The following is a 15,710-nucleotide window of genomic DNA, read 5'->3' as shown; positions in this document are numbered from 1 at the left end:
AGGTGAAATCCACAGCCACAAGTGGCAGCTTGTTTCAAGGGAAGATTTTTCTTCCAAAAACTGGGCAAATAGTAAAATGAGCATCGTGTTTCTGGCTGGTTATATGACTCCTTGCTGAGCATTTTACATCCTTCACAGCTGGGTTTATAGCATAATTACATCTATTTTTTCTTAAACACTTAAGCCAGCTCTGCTTTCTGGGGGAACATCAGGAGACTCTGATCCTCCTTTCCACCTGTCTTCTAATCTTCCATTTCATTCTGCCAAGGCACCAACTTCTCACTCTGTTCCTACAACATCCCTGTCTGCTGCTTCCCTCTCACCTCCTCTCCTTTCTAAACCCTTACATCAGCAGGAGAAAGAGTCACCAAAGTTAAAGGTAACTGCACCTCTTGAGCACGGATTGTTGCAAATCTGTCTATATGAACTAACTTCAAGGCTAACACTGAGTTTGATCTTTTTAGAAGTATTGTTTCCTTTACTAACATTAAATAACAGCACATGGAGTATTAACTTAGCCCTTCTTCAAATGAAACACAAGGTAAAACTATAGCAGTTACAATTACAAGGAAATAGCTCCAGGAGATAGCAATGACAGGAAAGGATAAATCTTAACTCTATTTCAAGTCCATACCTGGACATCAGGCACTCATATTTAATTGAAAGAGACAGAATCTTACTCAAATATGCAGAAACTAAGTAACATTTGTAGCGTAAAAGTGTTTTCTATTTCAATCCAAAGCCTGGGAGAACACTCAGAATTTTCACAATAAAGCACTACTGTAGAGGATCATGTTATAAATACCAATTCTGTTTGTCAAGAACTAGACAAAGATTTTTCCCTTTTCAGGACTACATTTTGTGTCAGCATTGCAGCGTTGTGGCAGAAAAAAAAGAGGAAATCTGGAAAGCTGTTCTAGATAGACAAAATCAATTTCCAGTGCCAATATCCAGAGAATCAACTTGCTCAGGAAAAGGAGAAAAAGTCTTGCAAAAAGTTTGAGAGACTATTATAGAAACGGTGATCATTACATCTATGGACAGAAAAAACCTCTTTCACAGAAATTAGAAAAAGATCTACCCCATTTTACAATGTGAGTTCATGGAAAGCCCAGGCATAATGGACTTAAGGAACTTTTTAAGGTTCCCTAAATGTGGTGGGTTTTCTCTGAAATAGAGGAAACACAGAAGTTCGATCCAAAACATGAAGCTGTCAGGGGCTTTAGGTGTGTCTCACCTCAAAGAAGTATTGCTTTTTTTATTAACATAGGATTGCCTTTTGTTCTGCAAGTAATTTACGTTTTGCAGGTACTTTTTGCTTAGTCTAACCTATGAAATTCAGAAAATTCCACATCAACACCAAAATCATTTTTAGGTCTTTGAACAAGGCATATTAATCTTAGCTGAAAATAAATAGAAAGAATATCTGTCTTAAGAATTAAAAGATCTGCTTCTGGGAGTGTCCTAGACAGTGTACTGCTAGTGACATGGCAGGAAGCAAGTAGTGATAGTGATATATTGCAGGAAGCAAGACACTAAGTAACCCAGGGAGATAACCATTTTGCAGACAGAAAAGCATGATTACTGAGAAATAGACGTCTTGGGAGTGATCAGAGTTCTAGCTCATAATTATTATTTTCAAACCAATATCCAGCATGAAAGCTTAATTATTTTCTAAGGCTATGGAACAGGAATCTGTTCCATACTTACCTAATTGAAAATCACTGACATTATTAGATACCCTCCTACCAACAGCAGATTTAATTATTTTTACAGTATTTCCAAAATGAGGAAAAGATTTATTTCCTTTCAAGAGTAAGCAACTTCCCCCCCCCCCCCCCCGCAATAATCAACAGTGACTACATTGCCAGGATAGAGATGTGAATTAAAATAAGTGTACTCAGGTTTTGGCTGTCATGTTCTGCTACTTAGTCTACAGGCTGGACTTGATAAGAAAGGACAGCTCCTATCCTCACTGTGCATGTAGTCCATGCTTAAAGTCTGCTCAAAACTGCTACAGCAAAAAGAACATGAGACAGTTCCAAGACTCAGATATCACAAGTGAAGAGGGGTTCTTCAAAGCGTTCTTGAAACTGCATATTGATATTTTGGTGATTTTTGTTGGTATAAAAAATACATACATATATATGTGTGTATATATATGTATTTCTGTTTCACAGCTAAAGCATGACTAGGGAACTGGGCAGTAGAATAAAAAGATACAGGTAGGGAGTGTCACTTTTCTCCATGCTGGTGGGAGGGATGTGTTTTCCTCCAAGGAAGGCCTCTGAATACACTTCCTGAGAAGAAATGCTGGTGTTTTCCTGCCTCCTTGTCCTCCCTCAGTACCTTCTTACTTTTTTTCTTATTCACCCTCTCAGGTCCTGAGAGGGGCCTGTTCTCTCTTTGCACGCTCTACTGACAAACAGTCAAACACCAAAGAAAAGGTCTTCACTGTCAGCCCTCTGTCCTCTCAACCTGCCCTCAGACACACCTCTGCCTCTGAGAACTCATATTTGCTGTATACCCCCCCCACTTAGGAACTGGATTCTGACAAAGATTTTGGCTGATTTATAGTGCTATTCAAAACTAAGAACTCTTCCTTGAAGTACTTTTCATCAAGTATTTAGTTGCTTTATAAATGCAAGTGTAAGATCCATATTCTGCTTAAAAGCAAGGAATTACTTTTGCAGTTGGTGTTTCTAAGATCGTATTTCTGCTCTGTGCTGTTGAGCTTTTCTGTATTCCTGCTTAAGCTACTCTAGTGGGTGTACTTGCAGTAACTGTTTTTACTCCAACTGCATACACTGTGTGTGATTAATCTTTTAACTGCAATGTGCCAGAGCAGCAAACCCTTGGAAAAGAGAAGTGGCAACAATGAAAGTACCATCTACTAATAGTGTCCTGGTTTGCACTGGTGACAGACTTGCATTTTTGTTGTCAGGAAAAGCATGTCTGGTTTGCATGTATGAATGAAGCAACAACTACCCTATCATGCTTCATTCTTTAACTCTCACTTGACACAGTCTTTGTGGTTCTTCTAGGCTAATTTAAAGAGAGAGATATTTGTTGTTGGTAAACCTCCTCGTAGCCCACTGATGACTAGGAGATCCTGCAGCTCACCTGTCAGAGGTCCCAGCTATTCACACAGGGTATGGTACTGGATGCCCAGTGTGCAGTAACAGCATTTCCATGGAAAAGGAGCTCTGTGTCTAGTCTTTTCAATATTTTGCTTTTGCCCAAATGTCTCAACACTATCAGTATGCTGTGTTTTCTTCCTGTTGTGCTTCTGTGCTATGTCTGAGTAAAGCCAACAGGTCTATTTGTGCCAAAATGTATTTTACAGAGCCATTAGTGTATTGTATCCCTGCAGTACTGTGTAGTATTTCCAGTGCTACAACACATAAAAGGTCAAGGTTCCTTACATTTATCTTTTTATCCCCTAAATCATTCTTCCATTTCAAGTAATTTTTAGTTGATTAAAGTTACAACTTCCAAGAGTCAAAAATTTATACCTTATTGCATGTATACAGACATGCAATTCATGTCCTTCTTTTCAGAAGGTTTTGTTGCTGCTATATCATATTCACTCTATAGTGCTATCTTTACCCAAGCACTGTTACCCCAGACTGTCATACTGCCTTTCCCTTCACAGCTGTAGTATCACAGTAACAGAACTACAAGAATGTTTACCTAGACAAAAAGTCAGTTTAGAGTGTGTAATGTTTTGCTAAAAAAGGTGATCTAAATTACAAAGGAAAAAAAAAATCCAACCTAAACTATAGGAGAATTTATGGTTTGTGTTTTACTATCAGCTTAAGACTAAATTATGCTATCCATTTAGCTCTTAAAACTGAGAACAGGATGAACAATTCCCATGCTGTTACTGCTGATTTTAGGTTATAGTCTCTCTGGTGGTTCCCTTCTTAAAATCTGAATTTGAATTTAAGATTGTAAAGTTACACACAACTGCCTAAGTCTTCGGGTTTTGGCAGGCCTCTGTTTGCTACCAGGTGTGAGAGGAAAGTACTTTCCTCCTCACTGAAGGGGAAGGCCAAGGTTTTTGTAGTGGAAAATCAACACCACCCCAGAGAAAGTCCAACTGGGAATAAACTAAATAAAAGAGGATTAAGCCCTATTTTAATTTTACTCCAAATGAATGGCATGCAATATATATTACAATATATTGAGAGGCCTGTATTGGTTAATACCTACTGTAGTTTTAAAATTGAAGAAATAAATACAAGAGCACAATTTTTTTCTCTAATTTGCATGTTCAAGACTATACAGAACTATTACTTGCAAGCATATATCAGTCATGCATGAAAATCAGATAGGACTGGGACCACTGACTTGACTGCATGCTTTTTTATATTCCTGGAATTAGACCCTACAATTCTTCCAAGAAGACAGGATAGTGTAGTGGACTGAGCCATAGTTGGAAACTAGAAACCCTAAGCATTAAGCGCTTCCCATGAGATGATGCATTTCAAGACATCTATTGACCACAATTAGACAGACGTTGCGACAATCCTCATTCTAGACAGTGCCACTGTATGTGAGAATGAGATCTTAGGGAAAGCAAATGGCAAGAAAGCTTCTTGATGTTGGCTGAGGCACTACTAGGGAATGCATTCAAATACAGCTTCAAGGCCCCCCTGTTCAGACAGCACAGATTACTTCACCCTAGTTTTCCCAGACTGTAATTCCAACGTTTTCTCTGTATCAATAACACAGTTGAGAACTTTCACTCACCTTTTTCATCATCTGCTATTGCAGTAGCTAACCAGCAATAAAACGTTTAAAGCATTGAAGCGTATGCAGAAAAAGAAGTAGTACTGATCTACCTAATTCCTTCCTGTCTTGGTATATGTACAAAGCATTAAACCATTTGTAGCCTTGTTTAGGACATTGACTTTTGTTGTTTGCAAGAAAAATACTTAACCTCAGCTGAGTTCTCTTACATCTCTGACTATCTGTGGCATTCTGCTCAGTTATGGGCCCAATGAAAGATTAGCTTAGAGCAAGGTCAGATTCCAATCCAAATACCAAGCAGTCTGTCCAGTGGAATATTCTCTTCTTACTTGACAAGACAACTGTTGAAGGGGGTTTACTGACAACTGAAATGTCTAGTTTGCAATCTTTATTGTTGCATGCTTCAGTATGTGTTATCTGTCTTTCTAGTACAGTGGCAGAGGAGAGTTAAATGAGGGAGAAAAAAGTCAAAAGGTATAAACATTCTCTTTTTTAATTACTTTAAAAATCTCTTTCCCACCTAGCTTTCATTAACGTGAATAAAATTATACCATTTCTGCAATCTACCTGCCTGCATCTTTAGCCACCTTTTTGAACTTATGCTCCACATACCGTAAAAATGAGGTAGAGAATGTTCACAATATTTTCTGTGTGTACACATGTAAATTTGACTACATCAGTTTCATCTGGAGATGCTGGGTCAGGGGAGGGGAACACAATGTGTTTTAACATTCAGCTGATATCATCAGGCTGTGGGTTGTCTCATGGAAGGCTGCTTCATCAAGATCAAACTGAAGCAAGATTAGCTGAAATAGTCTAACCTGGGAAAGAGAGAACCATGGAGTAGGACAAACCCCATGGCTTCAGGAGCAGGTTGCAGTTTACTCAATTCATGAAAGTGCTGTGAGCTGTGATTGGCATCCACTTTCCTGAAACAGATACCACTCCCAGAACTGTATGAGACAGACAGTCTCTACAGCATGGCCATAGGGCATCCTCAATCAACAGAGAGTATGATCACTACTTACACCAACATCTCTCCCAGGCCAGCTGCTCCTGCAGTGTTTCTGTCCCCTGCCAGATTCTAATTGGTATAAATCAATGTCTTTCTAAGCAGGATACAATTTCTATAGGAGGTTGATATTTTTCATTTACACTGCATCAGAGTTGTTGGATATTAGTGGTGGGTAACGCTTCATACTTTTCATGAAGAAAAGTAGCTCCTCTCATGAAGTTTTGCACTGGAAATACAAACTACTTTTTCCATTGAAGTAAAAGTGTTAATTATTTTTACATAGTTACATGCATTCTTTCAAAAATTCTGTCTGCTCTTTGACTCTCAGCAGCCTGCATGGCTTTGTGCTGCCCCTTGGAATAGAACAGAATTAACTAAAACAGAGCATGTTATGCTTGTCAAGTTAGTACTCTGTGTGTGTTGGATGTAAATTGGTATGTTTTGTGTTTATGAGCAGTCTTAAATTCTGTCATTACATACTGAAGATTTTATTTCTGCCTATCTAAGCATAAACTTCACCCAAGCAATGTTTACTGTACACCAGTTTCATCTGACTTTTCTAATGCTATTTCTGTTTCACAGCAAAGAGGCAGCAGAGTTCTTTTCCAGCTTTCTATTGTGCTATAAATAGAATGGACTGTTGATAAAATTCACAGGTTTTAGTTTATGTCCTCCAAAAACTCAGGTCTTTAAACCTGCCAGAATTCTGTTGCTTACCATGTCTCTTACGAATTTTTGAGTCGGAGGGTGGGCAGGGTGTTATTTTACACAAGGCAGAATATGATCTCTCAAGCAACTATGTGTCTGTCATACCCCTATCCAACTTTTTGGGACCTTAGACTATAAATCTTTATTACATTTCAAATCATTTCATTTCAGCCACAACGCCCTGTCCTTGCTCATGAAAACATACACGGTGGGGGGGAACCGTAAGTATATTTTTGTCTACTAAACCAAAACTTAACATTAGGTTAGTGGCTGCCACACCATCAAATAATTTCTTAATCTGCCAAGTACAATTTTGAAGAGATTTCAGAAATTTACAGATAACCACATGATGTGGGAAGATATCCAAGAAGGTCCCAGAAGGCAAAGCCTTAGTTGTTTGTTAAACAGGCATGCCAACTTAAGAGTTCTTCATCGTTCATACCTTAAGGGGTAACAATTTTGTACAAGTTTGATTTCTTCTATTCCCTCCATTTTTACATCTCAGCAGAATGCCAGTTAAAGATGTAACATTAATTGAACTCATTGACTTTAACAACTTGACATAAATTATTCAGAAGCTGTCCTGAATGTGAACAGAGAAGGGAAAAAACAACTCAGTAATGCTGATCACAGGAACACAGCCTGATGCCTTTGGTGTGCACGTGCAATTAGAAATTAGATACAAGAAAGCCATCATAAAAGCTGGAGTAGAACCTTGATCTCAGGTCTTATTTTCTCAAACAATGTAAGCAACTGGAATAAAACACATAAGGCTATTTCTGTGCCATTCAAATGAAAGTTCACTGCAAGACTCTTTTGATATTTTTAAGTCCCACTCACCCCAGTTGTGCTCTCAGTGAGCTCTGAAACCCGCAGCCATTCTTCCTCTAGCATCAGTGCACTTCAGAACATGCACTGAGAGGTGAATTCTCCTAAATGTAACTAAGGCTTGCCAACTAAAAATATACAAAAGTTTACCTATTAGTCACTTGAAAAAATGGTAGAAGAGAGGGGCACAAAACTGTAAAATAACTATATCACAGATAGGACATTTTGCTTTCAATCTCATTAAAAGCACAACTCCTGTTGTAGAGCACACTGAAGCACTTAGCTCTCTTTTGTAAGCAGTAATTAGCAAATTAGTTTTGTTCAATACAGCTTAAGTAGTTCACAACTAAATTTACTTATTCCTAAAATTGAAACTAGAAATTTATTTAAATTGCCAACCACACGTATTCTTTTAGTGTTATAAGTGGTAGTGCAGTTTTCGTATTTAAGAAATCTCAGATTAGCAAAGAGAGAATGGAAATTATTACAGAGGAGTTATCAAAATGGAGTATCTAGAAATGACTAAAATTAGATATCTAAAGTACAAAGAACTAAGAAGTTCTTATTGCTGTATTTGAGTAAGCAATTTGCCTGAATCCTATTTATGATACATTACATCTGCAAATCCTGTACCTTTTGGAAGCTGCATTTAATCAGTTTTAGAATATCATCATAGCTTTGCTTCCCTGGAATAATGGTAAACTTTACAGAAAATGTTATTGCTATTTAGTCTTTTGCACAGATTGTTCTTACTCCTGCTACACACATTGTGAGAACTGTTTAATTAGCCAGCCCCTCTCTATTTCGTTATTGTGATAAAAACATAACAATTCCATTTTTCAGATTTGGGGAGATAACTGCCAGTCACAAGAGATTAGGTTAGAATCAATTCTTTCTTGGAACAGTGCTTTCTCCAAACCAGCAATGTGAAAAACAAGGGTAGTTTATTCAAGAAAGCAATCATTATGTTAAGTCTAGCACCAATCTGTATATAGGATTTTCACAGAGGACTCCCAGGAGCAGAAGTTTTTTTCTGAAATAAACATCTCATTTTAAGCCATAGAAACTTTACCTGAATGATACAAAGCTAATGGAAACAGGAGGCCATTTTGGTTTCACTGGGGGAATTGTAATGGCATTAATGTTTTAAAGTTAGTGAATTTGTTGGGAGGGGGAAATGGACATGATTACGTTCTTGTTCAATATTTTGAAGTTAAAACTATTCCCATTGTGTAATTTCTGCAGTTTTACCTGGTCCTGTACACAGTCAATCATAGGTAGTGAGGAAAAAAAAAAAAAGTCAGGTTTCAATTCTGCAGGACTCTCAGGCCTTTGCAGAGATCTTCCTGTGGACTGTCAGCCTAAGCACCTTCGATTCCCCTTATTAAGAATTCATGGCCATTCTTTCAAGTTCCAAGAAATTAATTAAAAACTGACAAGAAATAAAAGATAATAAATTTAGTAATCCTTTACCTCTTTCCATGTATCCAAGTTACATCCTTCACTCTGTAACCTCTAGCTGGGGTGGTGGTACAAGTCAGTGTATGAACACCATTTGAGTTTCCATTGTTATTATCCCCTGGTATTACCTTTTTCACATGTACAGCAAGGGTAGTTTTAGCTAAGAAAAGGGTTAAAGCTCTGCGTTTCCCCACCTTCCCCACAGAAGTAAGCAGCTCTTTTACATGCCAAGTTGTTCTGATGAGCCCGGGGAGGTCCCCCAAACACAGCAGAAGGGTATGTGAGCCACTCTCCTGGGCATTCTCCTTCACCATCTACTAAAGGCAGAGCCACAGATTTAAGTACCAGTCATGGGGCATTAGGAAATAAGGCATCTACAGACTACATCTAGAAGACCTTTGTTTTTGGGACTTAAATACAAAATAGCTCTAAAAATAAAATACAAATACTAGAATTCTGTGTTTAAAGCAATGAGTTGAGGAGCCAATTAAGTTTTATTGATTTACCCTTTTAAGTACCTAGCTCTTCAGTCCACCAGGCAAAATAAACCCTTTTACCCTGTATTTGCAAGGAGTGTTAGTTCATTTTTAAACCAACGCCTTTACTTCAACACAGGTGCAAAGAACTCTTCCTTCTTTTTAAAATGCATCATTTGTCCTATTTAAGGTTTCAGGCTCTATATAACTATACTCCTAGGAATGAAGATGAATTGGAGCTCAGAGAGGGAGATGTCATTGATGTGATGGAAAAATGTGATGATGGATGGTTTGTGGGTATGTTTTAATTCACTTGCTTTTTCCTTTTTATTTCCCCCCCCCCTTACATTTGCTGCCCTCTGCGCTTGATATTAATTTTTTGGTATTCAATGTAATAATCCTGGACCTGGCTTTATCAGGAGAAATCCCAAACTAAATCTACTGAAATCAGTGGCCATTTTTCACTTGTGTCTTTTGGAATCCATGGCCACAATTGCCATGTACCTCTAGTTTACTGTATCATGCAAGAATGGCAACAGTGCTGTACAACATGGACTATGTACTGCTGTTCTCTTCATAAAGACCAGGTAACATGCAACTCGCATGAGTACATCTAAGGAGCAGACTACTTGTGAGAAGCAAGTATTACTGAACAAACAGAGATTTCATACCTAGGCCTAAATGACACGGGTTTGTCTTTTCATAAACCCTTGTGCATGCAGTGGCTAACAACCATCCAAACAGTCCACAGCATTTCAAAAATTCAGATTGGTGTCACTGAAATTAAATGAGGGCTATGTACCAAATCGGAATTTTAGCACGGCTTTTAATCAGGCCTAACAGTTTAATCAAATATGCCTCTTTTTGTTTGCCTTTTCAGTTCTGCAGTTATGATTTGTTAAAACTCACAGATAAAATCCAGAATAACTTTTTTAAGTTGCAAAGAACTGTAGATATTTCTGTTTGTGCAATGTTAAACATAGTAATTTAAAAGCCATGCTTACTTACATAGTGATTTCCTGTTGTTATTCCCATCTTTCATCTATTGCTTCTAATTTCAGGAACCTCAAGAAGAACCAAATTCTTTGGTACTTTCCCTGGAAACTATGTCAAGAGGCTGTGAATTTTTTTTTCTACTTATTTATGCTGCATCTCCGCAACACATCTGCATAAGGTTGCTAGAAAACATGCTCCGCTGGCCTTCTGTTTTCTTGCTTGCAGCCTCAAATAGAGGCCATCTAGTTCATCCTCATCCCATCCCACCTGCCAAACCGTTCCACCAGTATTACAGCAACAACCACGGTATGAATAACTAAGCATTTCTGAAACAAGCGGAATCGTTTCAACATTTAAATCCTCCCTGCTTTAAAGCCTTTTCATTTGAAACACAATAGGAAAAGCCTGGTGACTAGTACACAGAGAAAATGCCATGGGGCGGAGTGGGGGGAGAAACTGCTGATAGTTTGGACATTTGTGGTACTGTCATTAAGTCTGCTGGGATTTTTTCAGCATGCATGTAATACAGAGGGGAGTTGCTGTTTACTTTTTTTTAGCAGTACTTTTTTTCCACACTGTTACTAGCTTGGCAGCACTTGTTGCTTTCACTTTGCCGCATCACAGGTTTGCCTATTGTACTGGTTTACAATGTATGACAAATTATTACTATTAGAGATTTTTTTTCTTTGCCTGCACTTGTATGTTGTAACATATGCACAGCGACTGTAAAATCTCAAGCAAGTGTAGTGAAAAATGGAAGAGCTGCAAGTGTTCCGAGCAGGTGCAATGGTATTGGCTAAACCTTTGTTTTCTTTTTCCCCCGCCTAAATAAAGCTGTAATGGTTTTTGTTAAAACATATGAAATCCTAGAGGCATAAAACCTCAGGAAAGAGGATTTAATGAAGAGATGGACAATGATAAAAGCACAGACAGTAATAACCTGCTAATGAAGTCTGAAATTAAGTGGTTGCAATGAACATGTTGCAGTAGTAAGCAACATGAACTTTGGGAGGTTATTGTTTTTATGTATCAGGAATTTTGAGAAGCAGAAAGTAAACAGTATTAGTGCAAAGGGTTGTTGGTTGGTTTGGGGTGTGGGTTTTTTTCCTAGCATAACCACCTGAAAAATATTCACAAGTATCATGATATACTGATTTACTTCACTCTATATATATGTGTATGTTAGCAAAACGTGAGTTACACACCCTTTTTAGGAATTTAGTATGGAAAAGAGAGTCACAAGTATTAAAACTGATACATTTTAGAGGTGGGGGTTTTCTTTGTATCCCGAATGAAACGAGTATTTGAAAGCATACCTTTTCCATCAGCAAAGGTAAGCATAAATAGCAAATGAAACTAAGGCACAGGATGATAATGACTAAGGCTTTCTGAAAATTGAAGTTCAAATTTGGTTTCTTCAGCACCTTATAGATGGCAAAAGCTTCTGCTGCATTTCTCATGGGTAAAGGATTGAAATTATCAAAATGTATGTAGTCTCTGTAGCATTTTGTACATAGGTTTGCTTTTTTGTACAGAGCCATTTGATTGTTGATTTTAAAACAAAAATTAAAGTTCCTTACTTGATCTCTGCCCCCTTCACATATAGAACAATTCAATGCATTTTCCTTTCTTGCTCTATTTACTGAAGCACACCTGGATAGTGCAATTCTGTAAGATAGCATTTTATGCAAAAATTTATTAATTAAAATATGGTTTACCAGCCAAATCTAAATGTACATATGTCTTTATTACTGGGAAATGTCATTAAGACAAAGAAACATCTTTGTGCAGCATACCTTTATTATTGCAGATTTCATGGCAAAAGCTTTATATTCAAAGGCTTTCGATTTTAAACTAGATCTGCATGCAGCTTTGCTGTGAGATTAATGCCATTTATGATTGAAGACTTAAATATCTGTTGCCTGTGATATTTAAAAAGTACTGTTTCTACTCTGTATCTGATTTTAGAAAAATGCAGGGTTTTCATACCTGGCTTTCAGGTAACTGACTTTGAATTCCTACAAGCAAAAGGTCTCTGTGTTTTTTTTCTTGGATAGACTTCTAATAAATTTTGCTTGGAGTACACAACTGTTTCCCCAATCATTTCTCAAAATACATATAACCAAGTAAGTGTTGCAAAGTACTTAACTCTTTAAGCTTCGATGAAAATAGTTTTGCTTTGTATGTAGATTATTTTTCCCCACCACTGGTTATATACATGGGCAACTAGCATTGCTCACACAGTTCTCAGCTGGTCCACTTCAGTGACACTCTTAAAACATTTGAATCTGGAAGCAACACTATGAACTTTCTGCACTGACTCTGCTAATTCAGGATCATTTTCCTTTTGCTAGAGCTTCCCCTCACACCAGAAATATACAATGGAAACCCTTTTTACCTGGCAAAAATTCCCACCCTCATCCTTCAACAAACGCAAAACAAAGACTGCTCCGTAAAATGACAACATAAAAGCAAGATTTAAGGAAAATGCAGATTTTTGAATGCCATCCTACACTTGGGACTCTGCCTGCAAAACTGCATTATCCCACCCTAACATCTCTGTCAAGGCACAACTGTTCAAATAAAAACAAAACCTGCAACAAGTGAAGCAAGCAAGCAGCAACTTTCTGTGTTTTTTTTCCACTGGCTGGTAACACAGTTACTACCTCAGTACCAGCACTATTAATACTAGTCCTGCTTCTTGGTCTTGCTTCTCTAAGCCACACTTGGAGGTTAGGCTGTCTCTTACCAAGTGCCATATGTGCCATACATCTACTGCTGAAGAAAGTGGCAAAGAGCAACCTGCATTTGGACAGGAAAAAAGTATTTCCTCCAGCCTGATTGATGCTCAGTTTTGGCTTTACAATAGCTGGACAGGAAAAGCAAAATGACCAACACCTCTAAAATCCATGAGTATGTAACTTAAAAGGTTGACTTTGTCCACAGGAAGGTTGTAACCAGAGACTACTGTTAAAACTTCAGCAGATAAACTCCTCTGTCAGTATAAACACTGTCAGTGCTTTCAATGTGAACAAGGCCTAATTTAGTCAGTACTATTATTGCTGAGATAAACGTGCTCTAAGTTAGTTTTAAACCCATTGTATGCATCTCTTTTTACAACCCTATAACCAAATACTGGAATATACAATCAATCTTTGTGTGGTTTGTCCTTTGTGTCTGCTGGGTGACCCCGCGTGGGAAGCACTGCTTAGTGCCATATACTTATAAAAACCATCTCTAGGTAAAAGTACTGTGCTTTAGTAGTTGTCATCTGTGAGAACTTCGCCTAACACCATTCGATGTAGTCTCACTATGATAAATTCCGTGGGTGTGAGTGATTAAGGAGTGAAATAAATAGCACCCTCCTTGCTAATTGCAAAGAGAATATAAAAAGGGAAAAGAGAGAGCTTGTAATAATCATTGATACTTCAGGAAAAAAATCTAGTGCTAAAACATTCAGTCAAAAAGTAGAGAAAAATTAAAGTTATATCCAGGTAAATCAAGTCTATTTAAAATCAGCTAAGGCAGATAGAATCCCACCTACACTATTTAAGGAACAGACTGAAGGGTACTCTGAGGTTCCTTGCTTGTGTAATACTTGTTTATTCCCCTATAAACTCACGAAGGAGACCTCACAGGACTAGGTGGTGCTTTATCTGTAAGGCCAGAGGAAAGAAGAAGTGGGGAATTAGAGACCAGTCAGATTAATATCTAGAAGGAGACCAGAACAAATCAATTAAGAGTCTCAGATATTCACAAACTTTTCTAGAAAAAGATGTATCAAACATTTCCCTCTATCTTTTTAGGATATGTACCATGCATCATGAATTCCATTAGGATTTTCTATTAATGCTATGACATGGCATCTAAGTTAGCAGACTAATGTGATGATTTGGGAGTTACCTGTCCCCTCCTCTTCCCCCAAATGAATTCACCCAGACTAGACTCAGCCAGCTGGAAGTTAAGGAATGAAGCCTTATATTCACAGCTTAGCCAAATATACAAGCAGATAGTTACAATATATTACAAATATTTACAGCTATATACAGAAATATACAAGTTAAAAGTCATACAGAAACAGAATACGCCTCCCAGAAATCACAGTCCCCAGGAAGGGCTCCCAACCACTCTTCCACCTTCTTTCCACCCCCCTCTCTTATCCCAGAATCTGCCTTCTGTGCAAGGTGAGTTTGAAGGATCAGCAAGGGGAGTTAGAAGCAGAATGATTAGTTGGGTTACATAGATCCAAGCAGAAGCCAGAGGGAGACACAGACTCTGACAGTCAGTCTTATTTATGTTTGCGACCTCGTTTTCATACGTCTCAGCAAACCTGAGTGAAGTAGACATCACCATTGTTTTCAGAGTCTAGAATCTAATTTCTCTTACTAAAATATTCCAATAAGCTTCAAACCAGCACAACTAAGAGAAATCATCTGTGTCAGTCCACATGAAATCAAGTTTGTTGCAGAGTTGCACTGAACTACAGTTAAACGGGGAATATAACCAGGGCATCCCTGAAAAAACAATAGATTCCTCTGCCGAGCCTGCGTCAAGCCAAGCGTTTGCTGTGGAAGCAAAGGCCTCTTAAAATAAGAAAACCTACAAGACACCAACAAGCCTGGGAGAACTACCCCTGGGCATTTCAGGGTAATGAGCTATATCCCAAACCAGGCAAAGGGTCACCCTTGCAGGTTTCACATTCTGTCACCTACACCAAAGCAAAGCATGTTGTCATTCTGCAATGCCTGGTATTTACTAGTTGCCTTTGGAATGCTGATGTACAGAACCCAGACAGGAACACAAGGTGCTTCCTGTGCATTTGAAAAGCAGTGCACAACCCAATGGGAATCTAAATATGAAGTCAGTAGCTCTAGAAGGACCTTAGATCATTGCTAAGTATATTCACTTACAGCATCTATAGTTACATGGTGAAAACCTGCCTTTGCTTCAGTTAACAGCAAAGTCCATTGAAGTCAACAGATCCTCAGTATGTATTGGTAATACAGTTTCTGTGTTAGCTTAAAAAGGAAACTGCACAAGAAAGAAGCACTGAGGCAACTGTTTGTCCAGTTAAGACTGGATTTACTATATTGAAAATATACGAATAAACTCAGGCAGACCAGAAACCATTTAAGTGCTCCCATCACAGCAGCAGGATAGGTCCCTTCTCTAGCACCTAACTGGCAAGTTAACTTGAAGCCAAATCCTAGGTGGCTTCAAAGCTGCAAAGGCATATTGAAATGCAAATAATCCAAATTTTTACATGTTTATAAGGCAGAACTCTTTGTTACATCCAGAAAAATACTGATCAGAGACCTGAATCCACTCATTTTATAAGCAGGAGACTTGCCAGACCCGACACATAGAAACTGGTACCTTGTCCATATGCAGCAAGCAGGGAAGACAAATGTATTAAGGCTTTCTCCTGCAACTTTACATGTAATCAATCAACACTATGCTATTTGTTTGAC

At 38.1% G+C, this 15,710-nt stretch overlaps 2 protein-coding genes across 11 annotated transcripts in view; one reads left to right on the top strand and one right to left on the bottom strand.

Annotated features, from left to right (window-relative positions):
* The window catches only part of SORBS2 (sorbin and SH3 domain containing 2), a 146,245-nt gene extending 133,918 nt beyond the window's left edge, over nucleotides 1-12,327 (top strand). For 5 of the 8 annotated variants that reach the window (XM_064149003.1, XM_064149002.1, XM_064149000.1 and 2 more), the window contains 3 exons: nucleotides 6,650-6,699; nucleotides 9,434-9,540; nucleotides 10,305-12,327. In XM_064149003.1, the coding sequence (XP_064005073.1) occupies nucleotides 6,650-6,699; nucleotides 9,434-9,540; nucleotides 10,305-10,366 (219 nt within the window). In that variant the 3' untranslated portion in view covers nucleotides 10,367-12,327. The other 3 variants (XM_064148988.1, XM_064148994.1, XM_064148993.1) reach the window with 3 other exon arrangements.
* The window catches only part of CFAP96 (cilia and flagella associated protein 96), a 101,582-nt gene that overhangs the window by 14,328 nt on the left and 71,544 nt on the right, over nucleotides 1-15,710 (bottom strand). The gene's annotated exons all lie outside the window — the stretch shown is intronic.

This window comes from Pogoniulus pusillus, chromosome 9 (assembly GCF_015220805.1).
Source record: "Pogoniulus pusillus isolate bPogPus1 chromosome 9, bPogPus1.pri, whole genome shotgun sequence".
Lineage (NCBI taxonomy): Eukaryota > Metazoa > Chordata > Aves > Piciformes > Lybiidae > Pogoniulus > Pogoniulus pusillus.
The sequence above is the reverse complement of the archived record's forward strand: the minus strand, read 5'-3'. Positions and strand labels throughout refer to the sequence as shown.